This window comes from Xenopus tropicalis, chromosome 6 (assembly GCF_000004195.4).
Source record: "Xenopus tropicalis strain Nigerian chromosome 6, UCB_Xtro_10.0, whole genome shotgun sequence".
In the NCBI taxonomy this organism is placed as follows: Eukaryota; Metazoa; Chordata; class Amphibia; order Anura; family Pipidae; genus Xenopus; species Xenopus tropicalis.
The window spans coordinates 48915185-48936249 of NC_030682.2; the positions used below are offsets into that span (position 1 = coordinate 48915185).

A 21065-nucleotide genomic window follows, 5' to 3' on the forward strand; every position below is an offset into this window, starting at 1 on the left:
GCTGCAGAGTGCCATTGAGCCCTATGGGAGACTTTCCTTGGGCCAGGTTGGAGCTGCAGAGTGCCATTGAGTCCTATGGGAGGCTTCCAAAATCATGCAAAGTCAGGAAGGTTTGCCCGCCGTTTACACGAGCACTCAATACGAAAAAGTCGAGACAATATACGAGCAAATCGTAACGGCTATGAAAAAGTTGCGACAATTTGCGCAAGTCGTAACGGCTCCGAAAAAGTCGTAACGGCGACGAAAAAATCGCAAAAATACGAAAAAGTCGCAAAATGTTCGTTTCCAATCCAAATTTTTCCCATTCGGATTTGTGGATTAGTAAATGTGCCCCAAAGTATTGCTTCATCTATTTTTTTGCATGTTATCACGTAATATGTGTTCATGACCCCCAGTTATTATTGCACCTCTGCAATCCAAACTTTTAAAATTGCTTTCCTCCTCTGTCTCATTTCTATGTCATTAAACACAGGGGTTTGCTCAGCAAATCCCCTCTCTATGTAGTAACCCATAGTAATCAATGAGAGATTAGCATTTTTCAACCAGCTGCAGGTAGGAGAATAAAAAAAAAAAAAGTGATGGTTACCATGGGTTACAGACCAAGTGCAAATTTGACCACTGTTGATAAATGAGACTGTTCCTCTACCAAGCTAGATAGATACATATGATTATCTTTATTTTTAGGTCAGTGTCTTTGTAATAACCCAAATATTATTTTGAGCCACAAATGTGTCTCCCATTCAGAATCTGTATTCAGTAGGGCTTCAGCTCTGTGCTTAGTTGTGTCTGTAACTGACAGTTTTATATCTACAGTATATATCCTGCATATTTTGGATGTGGACTTTTCCCCACAATTGCTAACTGCTTCAGGCTATATACTTTATCCATATTGTAATTAATACTTTGATGCTGCTAGTAATTTTCTAGCACTAATGAACACACTTGCTGGAATAATAATGATTACAATGAATTTGAGATTTCATTTAGAAATTGCTGGTTTTTCACATTGAGGCTTGTTACCTGTGTACCTGTTAATGCATTTTTTCACTGTTATGTATATTTTATCTACATCTATTATATAAACCTAATCACGTTTCATGTTTAAGTTGGGGGCGGTAGCTTGTTAAAAGTAAATGAGTGCCCTAATATAGAGTCGTAAAATAAGTTCAGCAATGCACTAACGATATAAATTATCTTGATACATGAGCAGCAAATAGGAAATAATTAAGCTTATAACCCCAATATTAGATCCCTGTACATTATTCCCAGAATTATTTTGTATTATGTATATGCTTGTAAAAATGTTAAAAAAGTTGATGTAACCTGAGCTACATCTGTTTCTTTTGATCATTTTGTCTCCTTCTCCCATATAAACAAGATTATCTATCTCAATTTGTTCCTTACTGACTAGACATCTGCAATGCCTGTCTCTGAGTCTATACCTGTCTGCTATGGAAAAACCTTGATATAATTCACTGCCAATGTAATGTTATAAGTATCACCCAAATTACTTTTTTCCCTAAAAAGCAAAATCGAATGACTTTTACAAAACTTACCTCATTCTAACTCACAATAGTCAGAATGTTCCTTAACAATACCTGCCTTTTATTATATTCCAGTTGTGTGCTATATTAGGGAATATTAGCTAACCGTTTTTTCCAATTTAATGGAGCCCTTGATGCCGAAGCATATTACAGCAGTGATGTAGATTGTGATGTCTCTGGTCCAAATAATGAAATATGCTTCTGCCCCAGATTAAAGGGGAAGTATCATGAAAATTAAAATCTAATATAAGATTCATCTTACTGAAATAAGAAACTTTCCTAATATAATTAGTGATGGGCGAAATTTTTTGCCAGGCATGGATTTACGGCGAATTTCTGCACTCCGCCACTTGCAGATTTTTTCACGAAGGGGGCGTCAACAGCTGCCATGCAACAAAAAATGTTGCGTACGTTAATCTTTTAAAAGATTCACACATTTTTCGGCAAAGCAGATTCGCTCATCATTAAATATAACCCATTTCAAATTCTGTTTGTGAAATAATCATGCTACTTCTTACTTGCCCCTCCCATCTCAGCAACCTGCTTCTCTTCATGAAGGAGTTCTCTCTTTTTAAGAATTCTAACACATTTTTTTTTTGGGGGGGGGTGCGCCATTTGCTTAGAAGATGTACTAAAGCTCACTCCTTTAAAATAACTGATTCAGACAGAAATACTGTCTCTCTACATGCAGGATTTGTGCCAGAGTCAGTTATTTTGTTAGATTTGTGTTTGTGTTGGACTTGGTTATTTGATTTAGCTCTAAAACATATTCTAGAAAAGGGAAACTCCACTAAAATATGTGTTATACCAACCTTTCAAAATCTGACCCCGATGTCTGCAAGAGCTGAGAATGAAGAGAGAAAGACTGCTGAATTTTCGATTGATTATATTTAAAAAGTGTCTTATTTCCATGAAATAAAGCTTATGTAAAATGTTCATTTTGTGATAGTTCCCCTTTAAGTTATTCTGCTGTTTTATATAAATAAGTCCTCTGTGTTTACATCCTTTTTTCTTGCCTGCCCCCCTGCAATTCCATTTCTCTGATGCTCACCACCAATGTGTTGATCAGACCTCCTGCAGACGCATACATTTTGGAGGCTGAAAAGGGAATATTCAATTCAAGCTTAGGGTTAAGGGCAAACTGTGCTGTGAAATACTCATATACCAACCCATGTTTGTCATATAAAAGTGTTAAAGCTTTGAAGCATTTTTTCACTCAGCTTGCTTTTTATTAACATTATAAGCCTCTGCTCTGTTTACATTTTCCCAAATTAGTTGAAAAAATCTGGGGTGTGCAGATTAAAATATAACTTGGTTCCTTTGCAGGAAAATGTTGCATGCATGGATTCCAAATTCCAAACTCAAAATATCTGTTCTCCAGTGATCCTTATTATTTCAGCCCTAGCAAAGTATATGATATGGGCTGTGCTACTTACATAACATACATATAAACAATAGATCTCAATCTAATAGTGCACATTATTCCACTTTCTTTTAGAATGGAGTCTACGGAGAAATGTGAAGTAGTAATCCAACATTTTAATGGAAAGTATTTGAAAACACCTCCAGGAGTACCAGGTGAGTGGCAACTTTGGCAAATGAATCTTCATTCTAAGCCATGTCCGGGTTTAGTTCTTATTACTGATCCAACTCCAGCTACTTGTGGGAAGTTGTTCTTTAGTAGAAAAAATTAAAATTTTTAAATACATCTGTTGTAAAACTATTCACCTAGCTCTTAAAACAGCATAGTTTCACTTTCAAACAGTAGCTTTATCATGCTTTATGACTGAGAATCTAGCTCTCTGTTATAAACAGAGCATTCACATCGCAGTGGTCCTCCAAAGGATTTTTATGGCCACTAGTTTGCTCTAGGGCCCCCTAGACTTGTATTACATACTCATTTTAATATTATTTGGCCCTCTAACATGCTGTATGGGAAGGAATTGGCCCACTACATGTAATAAGTTGGACAGCACTGGCCTAGATCACGCAGGATAACAGGATTAACAGGGATGACCTTCCCATTATTCTGACCTTTCTGGATAACAGGTTACCAGATATTGGATCCTATAACTGTGATTTATGTTTTAAAAAAATCGAACTATATGTTTGTTAGTACTTGTGCTGAATTTGTACTGGATAGCGTGTTTCAGAATCTTGTGTTTCTCTCTGTATGCTTCCCGACTGTATGTCTCCATCTGTATCATTAATATTTAGCTACAGTAACTGCTTGCAAGTGTACAGGGAGTACAAGGTAAAAAATAGCATGTAATAGAATAACAATATTGAAAATAAGAATCTAGAGACTGAAATACAGTAAACGGGGAGGGAGATACATACATCTGCAAAGAAAAGGGCTATTTGGGTGGATTAAGAGGTTATTAGAAGGACAGCCAAACCAGAGTTGTATGTCAGCGGAGGACAGAAAAAGTGATGGGAAAATTGTGCAGCATAAGGGTGGGGAAATCCTTAAAAGGCAAAGACAGAATGAGCAACTGGCTAACACAGGAGGGTTTCTATCTTGAGCATAATTATGGAGGAAGGTGCAGCAACCCTTGAATAAAAAAGATAGTGAGAGTTGGCAACATAGATGGCATTCTGCATGCAAAGTGAAAAATTATTATCAAAACTTCAGTGGCTCTATTATTTGTATTATTATTATATCGCTTTCCCCACTATGACTGAAAAAGTTTTGTCACGAACGCCACCACAGACATACGTGACCAGGCAGGCGTCTGTAAGTGTTAACAAATCAACTACACAGTTTCTCGCTAACTTGTGCAATCAAACCCCAAACAGCCCCAACCCGCCTAAACTTAACTGCCACCACCGCGTTTAAAGGCCGCAAGCACCCAAGTCTAGATGTTCTATTGCACACTGATGCTTCACAAAGGCAATCACCCTAGACTTCCTAGCTAAGCACTCTAGCAGGCTATGCAAGCTAGTCTACAGACAACACACAACTTTCCCGTAAGCAAACAAAGGGTTAAGCAGACACACTTTCCTTATAACCAGCAAGGGGTTTAAACACATTTAACATACACACTCTTCTTAAGGCATAAAGGTTCATTTAGAACACAAAGAAAAACGTATTACATTTTATATTTAATAATCCAAAGTGGATAGTGCATATATAAAAACAGTGAATGTTACAAAATGACATACAAGTTACAAATAATAATAAATAAATTTTAATAAATTTATTGTAAAATAAAAAGGGATAAAAATGGAGAAACCTACATACATCACCAAGAGAATGATCCTATGTAATTCCTGTTTACGGGGGACGGAGAAATAGCGACATATACCTCCCGAGCAGCTCGGTCCCCAAAGGCATACTGTATATCTTCCCAGTTGTCTGGGCCATTAATATACAGGCTACAAGGTAGGTCACGCCCCCATCCAATGAGAAAGGTGAGGGCGGGTCACCATTTGGTAACTGGCAGTTCTGGTGACATTTTATTTTCCAGCTAGCCTTAAATACTTATGGGTATACAACTAAATTATGGAACCATGAGCATTATGTGGGAAATGGGATTCTCTTTTCATAGACACCCAACACACCCGGCCTAACACATATTATTCTGGTTTTATCAGAATATTGGATAATCCCGCGATGGCTCATCATAACACGGGAGTGTTTGGAGTCTGTGGGGAGCCCTAGCTACAAGCTAATGACTGGGCGCTATGATTTTTATCTTTAGTAAAAGATATTTATTTTACGGGCCTAAAGAAATATTAGCTAAGAATCTGCTAAGAAGAGACAGACCCGCACTGTAGCACAGGTATGATAATTTATTTATCTTGTTGATTCTTTTGGCCCTGTCTGTCTTTTCACACCTCACAGTCACCTAGCCAGTCCGTCTTCAGTGTCTTTTAGGGGGTATTTGTGAATTACCCCCTACTGTGATGGGTTTCCCTCAAATGTGGATTCCAACCAGACTTTCTAAATTGAAAACTTAACCCTTCCTATGCTGCCCCAATATGACAAGTTTCTTCCAAAAAATCAGTCTACAAATATATGTAATAACACGTAAAGGCAGATTTATTAAAGTGTGAAGTTAGAGCTTACCGCAGTAAAGTTCCACTGCTCTCCATTACATTTTATGGGATTTTTAGATGTATATTTATTATATGGTAAACTCTAAATAAATGGAGGGCACTCACTTCACAATCACAAAATACAATATAGAAATTTGGTGTAATTGACTATATTGTATTGATTAAAATTTACTTTTGTTAAATCTTCTGTATACTATATAAAAGATAATTACTTTTTAACCAATGTGCCTGTGATTATTTGTGTGCAAGCCCTTATTTTATAAAAACTCTAACTTTCACCCAAAGATAAATGAACCTCTAAAATCGAATAGCATGGTGGAATTGTTTTTTAAATATAGCACATCACCAGTTTCCTGTGCAAAAAGATATAGGAATTGTAGCCAGATATACAGTAGTTACAAGAGAAAATATTATCTGTGAGAGATTTCTAGAGTCACTTTACAGTCTAATGGAGTTGCTTAGGAAGCATTAGATAATGAATTATGTAGCTAGTCTTTTCAGGACACTGTAAGTGCATAGTTTCTCTGATTCCAGGTAGGTGTCACGCTACGCAATTTTCTTTAGTTGGCAATCTGTTTTAGCGCTTGTTTGTTTACTACATGATGCTTATGGTGCCTGGAATGAAGTAAGACATAGCTGCCAACCCTGGCAGGGAAGTCGTTTGTGAATTTATTAGTGACCCATGCAGTGTTCTCCACCTTCTGTATCATAAATACAAAAATCATTAGGATCAGACATAAACTGCAAGTTAAAATAGATTCTTGATCAGCATTTTAGAATATATTTCAGCTGCTCTGTGCTAGCGTCCAACTAAATTCTACCAATTAACTCCCTCTGCTTCTGCAAAGGAACCTGCGCATTTATTGCAAGGGCAGTGATCTAGAATTATGTACAATTATGAAACTTTTATATCTAATGTCAGGTGATAGACTTTTAATTAGAATTTTTAGCTATTTTAATTTCCCTCTAATGTACATTATAATGTATAGTACATGCCCAATAGCATCACAACTGCAATATTAAATTTGGCAGCAATTATTTATATCATAGTTGGGATCAACATCTGGATAACGGGTCCTATATCTGTACGTGTATAGAGCACAATGTAACATGCTGGTTTTGAATATTGCTGTGATCTAAAATTCTAATTATATGACTGATTTGAATTTTTTTTACAGATTTGACAAAAGTCTGCATTTTTAGGTTCCTAACATAATTTCCATAGCTGGTAAAGCTTTTTTTTTTAGCTCATTAAAGCTGTTATAGAGTCCACCATTAATACTATTTGCATGCAAGCAACTATAAAGGAAGTTTTAATTGTGGAAAGGGTTTAGGACATTCAGGTAAGGGTCTTATTTTATATTTGTGGAAACTGCAGTACAACTGATAAATTAAAAAAATTTCATAAATATATAGAAACCTAATTTAGACTTCCTGAAATGTTTGGCACAGGGTGTGAACTCTTCCTTCCATCACTGTTGACAGTTGAAGCAACAAAGAAGTGACTTGATAAGTATTAGTGAGCAAAATTTTTCTCTAGGCATGAATTTGTAGGAAAAATTAGCATTTTGCCTTCAGCAATTTTTTTCCGCAAAACCATGGCTAAATTTAGCTACAAAAGTGTGATAAAACATGTGAAAAAAACACCCAGGGTCTTTAATTATGTAGCATGAAGAATGCAGAGAAAAATGGCCTTTGACTTTAAAGGAGAGGGAAAGTCAATTTGGCATTTTACTGCCAATCATTTCTCTACATTAGTACCACTAAATATATATAAATATAGTGTTCTAACACTATATTTATTCTGCAGAAAGCTTTACTATACCTGAGTAAAGAGCCTTAGAAGCTCCCTCCATTTGTTTAAGATAGCAGCTGCCATTTAAGCTTGGTCTTCCTGGTTTCCTGCTGTAGCTCTAGCCGTTGGTAGCTTAGATTACACATTCCTAAGGGAGGGGGGAGTGAGTTTTATGAATTCTTATGGGAGGGGGGAGCAGGAGAAGGGAGAGAGGAGAGAACTGCGCAGACCCTGGACCCAGGAATGAAGGATTGTTCTGAGAGAGGAGGTCAGATCCCTGAAGAACATGTTTACAAAAAAGGAGACAAGAAATCCTGTGTTTCTTTTGATAGAGGACTGTATTTACATAAACCTTTCTGATAAAGCTTACTTAGTTTTTACCTTTCCTTCTCCTTTAATGCATTTTGCACTGAAAAAATGCTGCAAACAAACTCCCCTTGACTTTAATGCATTTCTTAAATTTTGCACCATTTCCCTATTTTGCCATGGGTTCACAAAAGGAATTGAACAAGAGATATGTTGGCAGATGCTTTTGGCATCTGCTTTGACACAAGATAATTTTTTGGCAATGTTGCAGGTAGAAGAATCAGGAATAAAGAGACAAAGAGAATGTATGAAATCACCAGCCAGCCACCCCCTTCCTGATCAGGGCATGTAAAAATACAATACTGTGCATGCACCGAAGGAAGGGCTTGGAAGCAAGGGGTGCACCTCCCCCTTTTCTCCACCACCAGATAAACAGTAGAGGCAAGTGTCTGGCGATGGTCTGGGGAAATTTTTCTTCATGTAAGCGCCCAAGAGCCACCCCTCTTGAGATTCTGCCATAGACACAGCCCTTTGGTATATATTATATAATGTACTTCATATAATATTTAATGACATATTCTGGCAAGTAAGTGTATAGTTAGTTAAATGTATGTAGGTGCAGCATATACTAAAAGAAGATGTTATCAGATCGAGGGACATTGTCTTTACACTGTATACTAATCTTCCAATCAAAGTGACTGATGGCTTTCTGTGAGACACACGACAGGTGTGGGTATAGATTACACCGTGGCTCATTAAATCCTGGATAAGTCTAAAAGAGTCTTCTTGCTAAAGGACTTGCCTATCATCTTTCCTTTAAATGTAGTCTTTAATTGCCTGGATTCTGGTACATTCTAAATAAATCAACTTAGTAGAAATGCGTCGCCTTATGGTAACAGAGATGTAAAAAGAAAAGAAACACAGTCATTTTCATGCAATGCGTAGCAGTGAATTATAATGATTTATATTGTTTCATGCACTCACATAGCTGGAGAGTCATTTAAGCACAGGCCAGTCAGAAATACGAATTCAATATGTTTTGCTTATTTCTATTTTGCCTTAAGCAAAGCCAATAGCAAATGCAATTGTTTTTTTTCAGACTTGGTACCATTTCTAGAAATAAAACAGCGTCATGTAAGACTTGAACAGAAATCAAAAATGTATTCTGGCAGCTATACTTAAATGGAATGCTTAAGTATTTAAGAGATATGGAAAAATGATCCTTTTTCGTTGTTGTTTTACTATTGCATTAACTATTTTAATGATTCATTTGATCAATGAGCATTCACATCATTTAGAATGCAGAATATAGGAATAAGAGATTTTGGATGCACAAGAAAGCAAACCCAACTTACTGATATTGAACCCTTCTCTATATAACGGGGTTTTTTTCTGTACTTTCGTGAAATCACACAAAAGTGAAATAAATCTTTTATAATTCTACATCTTGTCATGGATTATACTCTCATTACTGTAATGAGAAAAGGAGTGGCCCCTCTGAAAAAGGATGGGATTAGGGGAGATCAGGTTGGTGCTATGGTGTGTCAGGGATTGGCCAGAAGTAATTTAATTGAGAATGGATTTCATTTGTCAATGGAATGGATGTTTTTGCATTGTACAATTTATTGCATTTTCTAGATTTGCAATTTAACTTCTTTACAATTAATATAATGCATTCCCATTGCTTTGTCCAGCTGCAGTAGGTCAATATATATATGTATGTTTTCAAATGATTGTGGTCATATATACTGTACAATGACTCCTGCAAATAAAATTAAGACTTGTGTTTGAAATAAAAATGTGTCATGAAAATAAACCAATAAAATAATAAGAGAAAAAGCACTCATATACTATAAATAAAGTGCTTCAAAATTATAAAAAGGAGTGATTAATGAAGTTAGTTTAACTTGTATAGGATCTGTTATCCGGAAAGCTCAGAATTACAGAAAGGCCATCTCCCATAGACTCAATTTTAATCAAATAATTCAAATTTTTAAAAATGATTTCCTTTTTCTCTGTAATAATAAATCAGTGTCTTGTACTTGATGGTAACTAAGCGGCATGAATCCATATTGGTGGCAAAACAATCATATTGGCTTTAATTAATGTTTAAATGAAATGTTTAGCAGACTTAAGGTCTGGTGATCCAAATTCCAGAAAGATTCCTTTTCTAGAAAATCCCTTGTCCCAAGCATTATGGATAATAAATCCTATTCCTGTATTTTATATAAATATAAATAAGTTGCAGTAAATCCTATACTAATTCATGAATAAAAGAATGATACAAATCTTTGATTAAAAAACTATACAATTGCTAAGAACCTGTACAACATCATTAAATATAAAGGTACTATTCAAAATGAAAAATAATTCACTGGAAAACTCTGTGTGTTTATTTATTGAATATATAATGAAACAAAATTAACGATGTACAATTCATTGAAAAATGTAAAAAGCAGCAAATAAAAGATGAAGTAAAACACATCCATAGAATTAAAACCAACTATGAAATAGGTATTACACCAAAGGGGAGAAAAGTGAGGGATGCTGCAACCATACCAATAACTTCTCTAAAAAGAGCTTTGCTAAAAAGTGTGCAAGCTAAAATCTCTAAAAAGTTACAAGTAAAAATATTGGGAGTGAATACACTGCACATTCCTGCTGCTCATATTTATCTTCTTAAAATAAATAGTTACATAGTTACATAGTTACATAGGGTTGAAAAAAGACCTGTGTCCATCAAGTTCAACCCATCCAAGTAAACCCAGCACACCTAACCCACACCTACCAATCTATACACTCACATACATAAACTATAAATACAACCACTAGTACTAACTGTAGATATTAGTATCACAATAGCCTTGGATATTCTGATTGATCAAGAACTCATCCAGGCCCCTCTTAAAGGCATTAACAGAATCTGCCATTACCACATCACTAGGAAGGGCATTCCATAACCTCACTGCCCTCACCGTGAAAAACCACCTACGCTGCTTCAAATGGAAGCTCCGTTCCTCTAATCTAAATGTATATATCAATAATGGAAATCCCTATAAAAACACATCTTTATTACTACTACAGGCATCGAATGCATTATCCAGAAACCTGTTATCCAGAAGGTTCCAAATTACGGGAAGGCCATCTCCCATAGACTCCATTTAGTTAAATAATTCTGATTTTCAAAATGAATATCCTTTTTCTTTGTAATAATAAAATATCACCTTGTACTTGATCCCAAGAAATTATTCAGTCTTATTGGAGGCAAAACAGTCCAATTGGGGTTATTTCATGTTATTTTTTAGTAGACAGAGTAGTGAGATCTAAATTACAGAAAAACCCATTATCCAGAAAACCCTAGGTCCCAAGAATTCTAAATATCAGGTCCGAAACCTGTACTGAAATTAAAAGCAAAGACACCCCATTAAAAATCTACAAAAAGGTAATAGTAGAATAATTATTTTACAGCATATGGCCTTGTGTTTAAGTCTCAAATGCCTCTCAAAAATATACTGTATTTCTTGTGTTAGGGAGTCTAAAGCAGGTTAGTTGCTGCTTTTGTGCTTTCTCTAGTAAATGATGCTAGACAGTTGTTTAAATTGCTCTCCAGCATTTCATATTCAATAATCATATCTTCATAGCATCACATATCTAACATTCAGGGAAGAATTGTTCTTGTAACAGAGCAACTCTATCATTAGAAAAAGCCAATAGACAATAATCATGTTGCATTTTTAAAATGTTATGGCGTGCATTTTTCAAAACTGCTAAACAAGCATATGAAGGGAATCTGTACATGGCACCCTTAGCGCGTGACATCTGTTGTAAAAGGGATGCTTACCAAATGTGAATTATTCATGTAAAAAGTCAGCATAATTATTAAAGGATCCATGGAACATCCCAGGTGTGCCTTACTTATTACACGATGGGGAGGCGTTACAGTTGAAATAATTCTTGTTCTCCTCCATGGGAGTTAAATCTTGCAGAGATATGTGCCAGTGGCAAAAATGGCAAGTATATTTCTATGCACCAAACAGTAAACCTCATTTTATCAGTTAGTCCTCTTGTAGGATTTATTTTATGTGCAAAAATGTCTCCAAAACAATTACTATAAACTTGTCCTGGGATTCAAAGAAAACATACTGTGGTATTTGTACAAGATGCAAAGCAATGTGGGGTTTTCAAGACTTAAACGAGAAATCTACATTTTATATTTCAATCAATAGGTTCACAAGTTATAATTACAATCAAATATACCTTATAAAGAGAAAGTCATTTTTGCAATTATGATTGATGGCTTAGACTTTGCGGGAATAACTAGATCATTACAATATTAAAACTGCCTTATAATTGCTGATACTAGCCTATAAATAATTTCTTTGAAAAAATGTCTTTAAACCAAATTTCAGCAAGCGGTTTGAGCAGCAAATCGAGATGTTCGATTTCCTGACAGTATTATCAGAGTCTACAATCAGCGTGTCAGTTCAATAAGCCTTTCTAAATAAAAATAATTTATTTTTCTAAGTTTAACTGCATCTACAACCTAAAGCATTAATTCAGTAATTGCATTGATAGCTATAGAGTTCTTCCCCGCAGTGAGTTGCACGTAAAAGCACTTTCATTAAAACTAGTTGCCTAAAAATTTGCTTTTTAGTGATCAGTGCAATTTTTGCCAGGCATGGATTTGCGGTGAAATTTTGCAGTCGCATCAGAAAATGTTCTGTATGTCAAAAAAGTTGCAGTCACATCCAAAAAAGTTGCCGTTGCTTGAAAAAGTTATGGTTGTGTCAAAAAAGTCAGACAATAACCGTGTTTCACAAAAAAAATTTATTTTCAAACCCTGCCTTATATTTTTGCTCTGACTCTCAAAGGAGACATATTGGATAAATGGAAAAAAACCTGATCCTGTAGGCAATTATGATTAAAATATGGTGCTGGTTACACTTTGGGCTAATAATGAATCATATCTATGGCCCCTTTACAGTATTGGAGCTCCCTATAGATCAGTTCTCTGTCCATGTTTCAAATGAAGGGAGGGCATGTTCTAACAGTCCCTGCCAGAAGTACTGTAGGAGGGGGATAGCCAATCACAGCCTTGCACTCACACAAGCAAAGACAGGCTTCAGTTCCCTATCAGGTTAGCCTAGCTGCTGATTGGTTCCTATCCTACAGTGCAGTGTACTGAGGGCCGCCGACTCCCCTGCACATCCAGAGAATTCAGCCAACAGGAAGTGGAACAGATGGGTGGGACTAGTGGGGTTTTGGTGGAATTTCTCAATAAATGAGTCCGAAACATGACTTTTTAAGCACAATCCTTCTATATTTAGAGGAGTATAACTCACTGGTACATTCTTAATTTTTATATGATATGTCTCCATTAAGCTAATGGCACTGCTCCTAATAAGTGCCTTTCTTGTGAATCAGGCCAATCCTCTTAGTGGCCTGCTATTCCAGCAATCGAAATGACTCATTTTAAGGCTTTTTCATGCATGAAAAGCACAGAAGTAGGTGTATGCACAGAAGTAGGTGTACATATTGATGCAGCATTTCTCCAATTAGAATGACGTTCAATAAAGGAAAATATTGGTTGCACCTCATTTTCGGAATAGGGTGTAATTAGAGCTGAGCATCCCACAATGCTGCAGCTGCCACCAGATATAGCAAACAAGTGGAAGTTTGACACCTTTTTTTGTAGAAGCTAGTACAAGTTGCAAAAATAGCAAAAAGTAAAAATGCAAAAAGCCATTTGCACTGGATTTTTGTTCATATTCTCTTTAGTTATGTTTTTTTTCCAAAACATGACAGGAACATCTGAAGCCATAGCTACCATCTAATAAATATATTAAAAAAAAAAAAGAATAAATGCCTAGACTTTCCCTACAGCTTCTTCCAATAATATGTAACATTGGGATATCATTCCATTAACCAGTTTAATCATCCTTCAATGCTGGTTATTTGCTTTGAGGCAAGGAAAAAAATACACGTGAAGCTCATTGTCTTTCAGCAGTATATAAAAAAATAATAATAAAGTGCACAAACAACTGCCAGCTGTATAATACTGTTTTGTTCTCTTACCAGATTTGATAAATTACAGAACAAACATACCCTATTAACTGTAGGAAGCACACACACCTTTTGAGCTTCACTCTGCAAGGTATTTGTAAACATAGTGGATGGATCCCTAAGGGCTCTCATTAAGGCTAGCAAATCAGAGACAATATGACCTCTGGTCGCAGCATAAGAAGTAATTTTAGAGCTGAACGTTTGTCATTTGTCACTAAGCTTCAGTTGCCACCTACTGTTTGGATTCCAAAAGATAAAAATAATAGATTTTTTTTTTAACAAAGTTCCACTGCTTATAACTTACTGTAAAATGCAGTCTATTCCCCAGGAATAATGCTGACTAAAATGATTTTAACTTGGAGTGCAGGAAAAGTCAGTGCAAAAATAATAATAATGAAACTATCCACAGTTTGTGCTATATACAGCAAAAAGAAAGCTTCAGACAAGGTTCTGATACTTTATTACAACTGGGAGTTGGTCCTCCTATCAGTAGATAAATATTAATGCAATGAAATGGCAGAAACTAATGGATAATAAATCTAGCCACAATACCCTATTATGAAACAAAAAATGAAACAGCATCATACTATGTCTATTAAAATATTTCAGAAATATACACAGCATATTCTTAATTATGGAAAATATTTATTGCTCTTAACAATGTGCCAATCTTTAATGTAACTTAGTGAGATTATCTGGTCAAAATATTATTGGGTAATATATTCAAAGGCATAGCGTTTGCATCAGGTCTTCTATTTCACACAAAATTAAATTAGCCCGATCAAGCAAATTTGCTTTAACTTCGTTGAGTGAACTCATTTTTGAGAGATTATTTACCCTTTGATATCATGTAGAAGTTGATAAGCATGGCAGTTCACCAAATATTATTGTTATATAATAGTCAAGAGCCATGAATATCCTGTTAAACATATACTTATATTTGGTGCTGAATAATGTTATCAGTTATAATCGGTGCTCAGTTCTGTCATTTATGTCACTTAAATGTCTGTATTATGAAAAATAATGTACCACTTGTAAAATGTAAGGTTTCCATCACCTCAGAGTTCACTTATATGGTCATGGAATACCGTTTCTAACATCCTTATAGTTTATAACAGGTGGTACCTTATTCCATATTCAGGTATGGGATATATTAACCAGAATGCTTGGTGCATGAGGTTTTCTGAGTAATTTGCTTCTCCATACCTTATATCTTTTAATAGACGTTTAAACATTAAATAATCTCAACAGGGTGCAGTTTAGTTAACATCAAGTCCATAGGAACTGTTTCATTATTACAGAGAAAAAGGAAATAATTCAAATTGTTTGTTAAAAAGGGACGTTATGGGAGATTGTTTCTAGATGAGGGATACCTGTACATAATATGCAATGTGTTAGCTCATCACAAATGGAGATATGGGAATTAAGATGTAGCAATTGTTTGAGTTAATAACATTTCTTTTACCCATGACTTGGTTGTTGCCACAACGGTTGAACAAAGGCAAAAATCTGTAAAAAGTTAAATCTGTACCTTATCCCACAGCTGGAAGCGTATGAAAATATGTAAAAGAAAAGACGATAAAATATACATTTTCTTGTCATACTTGATGAGAAAGAGCGGCATGGCATATTAATTAGACTTCCTATGGCAACATCTGTATAATGAGCACATCATTTAACACATAAAAGCTCTCTTTAATTTAGCTTCACAGTATCTGTGCCTTAATGTTCTTTCATTAGAGCTGCACAAAGAATTTCCTAACATTCTCTTTTAAACACAGAAGAAAATTCTACAATTTATTTTTTCTACTTTCATCATGAATTGTTTCATCCTATCCTCGCCTTTTCTGAATATACAGTAAATGAACCCTTTTTGCAATATAAATTATATAGCCCAGTACGGATACATCAGGTCAGGCTACATTCTTCTTTTGTAATGTAATATATTTAGTGATAAAAAAGTAATGAATTTAGTGAATTTTCTGCCGTTTTGCACATTTTTCCACAGTTTTGCAAATTTCTCAGTGACAGAAGGGTACAGATTTTCTCATCACTAATTATATCCAGTGTTAACTGTGTGCACCAGTTGCATTAGTACCACCTGCTTTATCTGTTTAGATCTATAAATATGGACTGGCCAGCCACCGGGGTAGCGTTGGCCAGTTAGCCGTTGCACTGCAGTCCTCCAATATGTTCATATCTTCATTATTGACTGATTTGCTTTTTCTTACTTATATAGAGACATTACGGCTTATTATAATTATGATTGAATAAGGTGGATAATTTGAATAGGTGGATATTGACTTTCTCTGATGAAATTAACTATTAGCTATTAGATCTTTGCCATTGGACTCACCATGTATGTGCAGTAATTGCTTGCAAAATAAAGGCTAGAGGACTCCAGTACCATTTGACAAAAGAGGGTGGCAGACAATTGTTGAGGGAAATAATAACTTCCCTTATACATTCAAACAGATTGAGCCATTAGGGTGGTGTGTCAGCTGACTCCTAGAGGCCTATTTATTTTGCTGTGTAAAACAAAACTTGCCAAAAAATGGCATAAAAAGCTGTGTAAAATAAACGGTGAATTTGGGCATCTGAACCATTATGTTACATAAGTTGAAGCGGAAGAAAAAACACAAAAAAATGATGCAGTTTTTCACGCAGCAAAGCCTGTGCCGAATTTTGTTACTGTATTTTACACAGGATAATAAATAGCCCCCCTAGACTTCCAGAAACAGATGCTCAGAGTGTTCTGTATCTATAGACAGGAAACAAGATGATCTCTGCCAACCACTTTGGTTCCTAAATAAATTACTGCAATTAGACTCTGAATTTAAATTTATTAATAGTGATGAAAGGAAAATGCAGTCAGAAACCACTTCTATAGGAAATTACTGTAGAATGAAAAAGTGTTCAGAGGAGCACATTTGCATAAACCCTCTGTTTGGGTTTATATCACTTTAAAATAAAATAAGATAACCCGTTTTAGTCTGTTCAAAAATGAGCACTTTGTTTACAAATCCTAGGGGTGCAAGTGTTGGAGCCCTAATGGGTGCAAAGGTGTAGGACTGGCACTCAAAGCTGCAAAAATGGGACAAGCCCTATAAAAATCTTTAATGCGGAGGTGCACCTCCGCATTAAAGATTTTTATAGGGCTTGTCCCATTTTTGCAGCTTTGAGTGCCAGTGCTTTTTTGTGGCTATTGGAATTGGGAGGGTGCCGATCCCTCCAAGCAGTGTGCACCGAGCGGGAAGTTTTTGGAGAGCTAAGGGTGTGCGGGTAGGATCTTCTGTTCTTCTCTGCAAAGGTGTAGGACCCATCCACATAGCACCAGTACCCATGGGGGTAGTCCAGCCTGAAATTTGCACTTTGCACTGATCCACTAGATAGACCTCTTGATTGAGAAGGCATTTTGCTTCTTGTTTCAGTATAGATACCCAGTCAACTCCAATGGAGCACAGAACAAAAGGTTGGTGCTTACATTCCATGAAATAGAATTGGGTTTTGTTTGTGAAAGAGCTGTTTTATACTGTAATTGATGTCCATCAATCTGTAATATACAAGTAGAATCATGTGTATGGATGCAATGTTGGAAGCGCATGGAAAATACAAACGCTTCCAACATTGCATCTGTACACATTTTTGAGACCCAATCAAAGGGGTTGTTTAAGAGGGAGCTGCATATTCGAACACCTTAACTGCACTGAAGATTTTGTACAAGACATCCCACCAAGAGCGCTGAGTATTGGTATATGTTCTATATACCACTTGTACAAGTAGTATCAGTTTTTCCAAAATATGACAGACAACAAACAAAGACAAGTGATCATATTGATGACAGTGTGATGCAGTGATAGCCACCACTCAGCACAGACTATGTACAGGGAATCAGCAGAAAAGAAGATAGGGAGCTACTGGGGGCATCCAGAGATGCTAAGGGGCTGTGATTGCCTTGGGCTGGTACAGTAGCCCAAAAAAATGTACAGCATTTCTATTTCATTGATTAAGTAGCTTTTTTAACCAGTTATGACCTCATTGTCGGATTTCACAATTTTATTTTCAACTGGAGAAAGAAAAGCAAAGGTTCAGAGGAATGTCTGGAATTACAATAGCTGGGATTCAAACTGCACATCAGAAAACCCACAACCTCCTGAGATGTTCAAGAATGTGTTAATATGCCAGTTTTAATTATAGTTGCTTATTATACTGCTAATAATTACACACTCGCACAAGCCCATGCAGTTAAACACGTGCACAGGAATGAACACACCGACAGCTCATTAAGCATTCACAAACCTAAATATCAGTAGTTCTACACTCACGCACAGCATAGAAGATATGGAGGGTACAGACATATGTTATTATTGACACAATTTATGTGATACAAACATGACCCTAAAGTTTTCAACTATGGCCAAATATAACAGTTTTACAAGTGTAATAAAACAGTCTGCTGAATACAATATAATATTAGTTTACTTTAAGATACTTGAATGGATTCTGCAGTGGTACAGGTATGGGATCTGTTATCCATAAGGCTCGGGACCTGGGGTTTTCCAGATAAGGGGTCTTTCCACAATTTTGATATTAAGCGTGTTAAAATCTTTTTTAATGATTTATTATTTAATGATTGATTTGGATCAAGTGTAAAGGAACTGATTTATTACAGAAAAACGGGAAATCATCTTTAAAATGTTGATTTATTTGAATAAAATGGAGTCTAAGGGAGATTCCTTCCTGTAATTTGGACCTTTCCGCTTAACAGTATTCTGTATTATAGATCCTATACCTGTATCCCATCATAGCAGGATCCCTTCACCCACAGCATAGGTCGTACATATAACAATATATTACAGAATGGCTATACTGCATAATAGGCATATTTTATGGGAGACTGTGTTTTTCCTAAATTTAAGAAAATTGCGGTGAAAAGAATGTGATCTTGTTTTTTTCCACATTCAAGTTTTTCAACCTAAATTTTTTAATTGAAAAAAGCCTCAAAAATTAGAATGGATAAATTCAGCAAAGTGAGGTATATTTTTAACATTCAAGCTAGTTTTTGATTCATTTTTGAAACAGTCAAATCTGTAAAAATAAAAGGGCCAATATGATTGGGAATTAACGTGATTAGGGAGGTTATTTATCGTTGTTCATGGTTTTTTTTTTATTTTCAATATTTATTGAGAGAAATAAATAACAAAATTGAATGTGAAATTTCAGCATCTGAAAAGTTACAAGGTCAATGGAAGCTGTCCTCGGCAAAATTTTTACTATTTAGTCAATTTGAATTTTTCAAACTTTTTGGAGCTTGTTTATCCATTAAAAAAATGAAAAAGTCAAATTTTTTTTGTTTGTTTATGGTTTAAACAAATGCTTTTTTAATTCAGATTCTTTTAATAAAATAAGAATATAAAACTCGTGTTTTTTTTGAAAATGTAAAGTTATTCGAAGTGGAATAAAATATAAAAATTACACAAATACGAATTTTGATAAATAACCCCTACGCTAACAAGGGAGGATAAAAAATTGCAATAGTAAAATAAACTGAATTGAGCTTAATCGTGAATTTTTTTATGTGATAACATTTTAAAAATAACTTCAAATATTAATAAATCTTTTGCTATGATATATAGGGACTAGTTTCTCTAGTAAGTGTTTATATAGAGTTGTGAGGTGAAATCCAGGTATACACACCTATGTCAAACACTACATATTTGATTGAGTTGATTGCCAAAAATACTGCATATGCCCTTTTTTTTCCGAATGCCGGTAAGTGCATTATTGTATGTAACCATGTGACTGACCCAGCATTGCAGTTCAGTGTTCTGTTATTTATAGGATGCAGTAAGTTAAAGCTCTGTTGCACCTGCCATTTAAAGCCCCAGTTTTGCACCTTCCGTAGCAAAGAGAAAAAGAACATCCCATGCTGTCTCACAATAGATGTTTTGTAGTGATGCTGAGAGACTGCATGCTATTGCCATCCTTCATGTTAACATTTCGGTTGTAGTTGATGAGTAGCACAAAAAGATCAGCTGTCGTATTCTGTGAAGAATTTTATGTCATTTTGGTATGTAGAAGTCAAAAGAAAAAAACGACTTTCATCTAAGTTCCTTTGAAGCAAAGGGATTGCAAAAACCAGCTGTTTTTTTCCCCTAACAAAAACACAGAAAGTCTTTAATTTTGCCTTTTATATTATCTTGAACCGAGCCTCAGTTCTCAGCGGAGTATTATATTTTTGCTCTAAACAAAAGCACGAACGGTTTGGAATAATTAATTTTTTTTTAGTGTGTGTGTAAAGCTAGAGCCTGTATATTTCAAAAGCAGTTTAAGGCTATATATCACCCATGATTATAGCCATAGAAGACAAATATATGAATGCATAAGATCTATGGGAAATGTTGCAAATTAGCAACTTAGCCATGCCTTAAATAGAAGTATTTCATGGGACATTAGCCAGCTCACCTTTCCGTGCAATCCCAAGTGAAATAACATATGGTGCAAGCACCAAGTGAATCCAGATTTAAGCAATATTTACTTATTTTGCTATGGAGAAGCATAAACTGCAAAGCCTAGAAAAAAGGGCTTGCATACTGAAACTTGGTTCTGTAAAGCCTGGCTAAATAAATCAAACTAGTGATATTGCTAAATCAGTAATAGGTATTCAAGTGAAACATTTAAGATATAGTTCTAGGACCCGTAATCCAGAAAGCTCCAAATTATGGAAAGGCCATCTACCATATGATTTTAATTAAATAATTACATTTTTTAGAAATGATTTCCTGTTTCTCTGTAATAATAAAACAGTAGCTTGTACTTGACCCCAACTAATATAGTATAATTAATCCTTACTGGGGGCAAAAAAATCCTTTTGGGTTTATTTAATGTTTAAATGTTTTTTTTAGCAGACTTAAGGTATGGTGATCCAAATAACAGAAAGTCTCCTTATCCGGAAAACCCCAGGTCCTGAGCATTCTGTATAACAGGTCCCATACCTGTACAACCCTTGGGCACAAATACTGGATACTGTAGATGTGTTCCCCCTACATTCTTATTCCATTATTGTCTATTTGGTTTGTACAGGTATTGGACCCGTTATCCAGAATGCTCGGGACCAAGGGTATTCCGGATAAGGGGTCTTTCCGTAATTTGGATCTCCATACCTTAAGTCCACTAAAAACTTAATAAAACATTAATTAAACCCAATAGGATTATTTTGCATCCAATAAGGATTAATTATATCTTAGTTGGGATCAAGTACAAGGTACTGTTTTATTACTACAGAGAAAAAGGAA

The 21065-nt window shown here is 35.4% G+C and overlaps 1 protein-coding gene across 5 annotated transcripts in view; it reads left to right on the forward strand.

Annotated features, from left to right (window-relative positions):
* rbms3 (RNA binding motif single stranded interacting protein 3) overlaps positions 1–21065 on the forward strand; it is a 298301-nt gene that overhangs the window by 232806 nt on the left and 44430 nt on the right. For all 5 annotated transcript variants that reach the window (XM_004915378.4, XM_004915381.4, XM_004915377.4 and 2 more), the window contains exon 6: positions 3043–3122. In XM_004915378.4, the coding sequence (XP_004915435.2) occupies positions 3043–3122 (80 nt within the window). The remainder of the gene's footprint in view (positions 1–3042; positions 3123–21065) is intronic.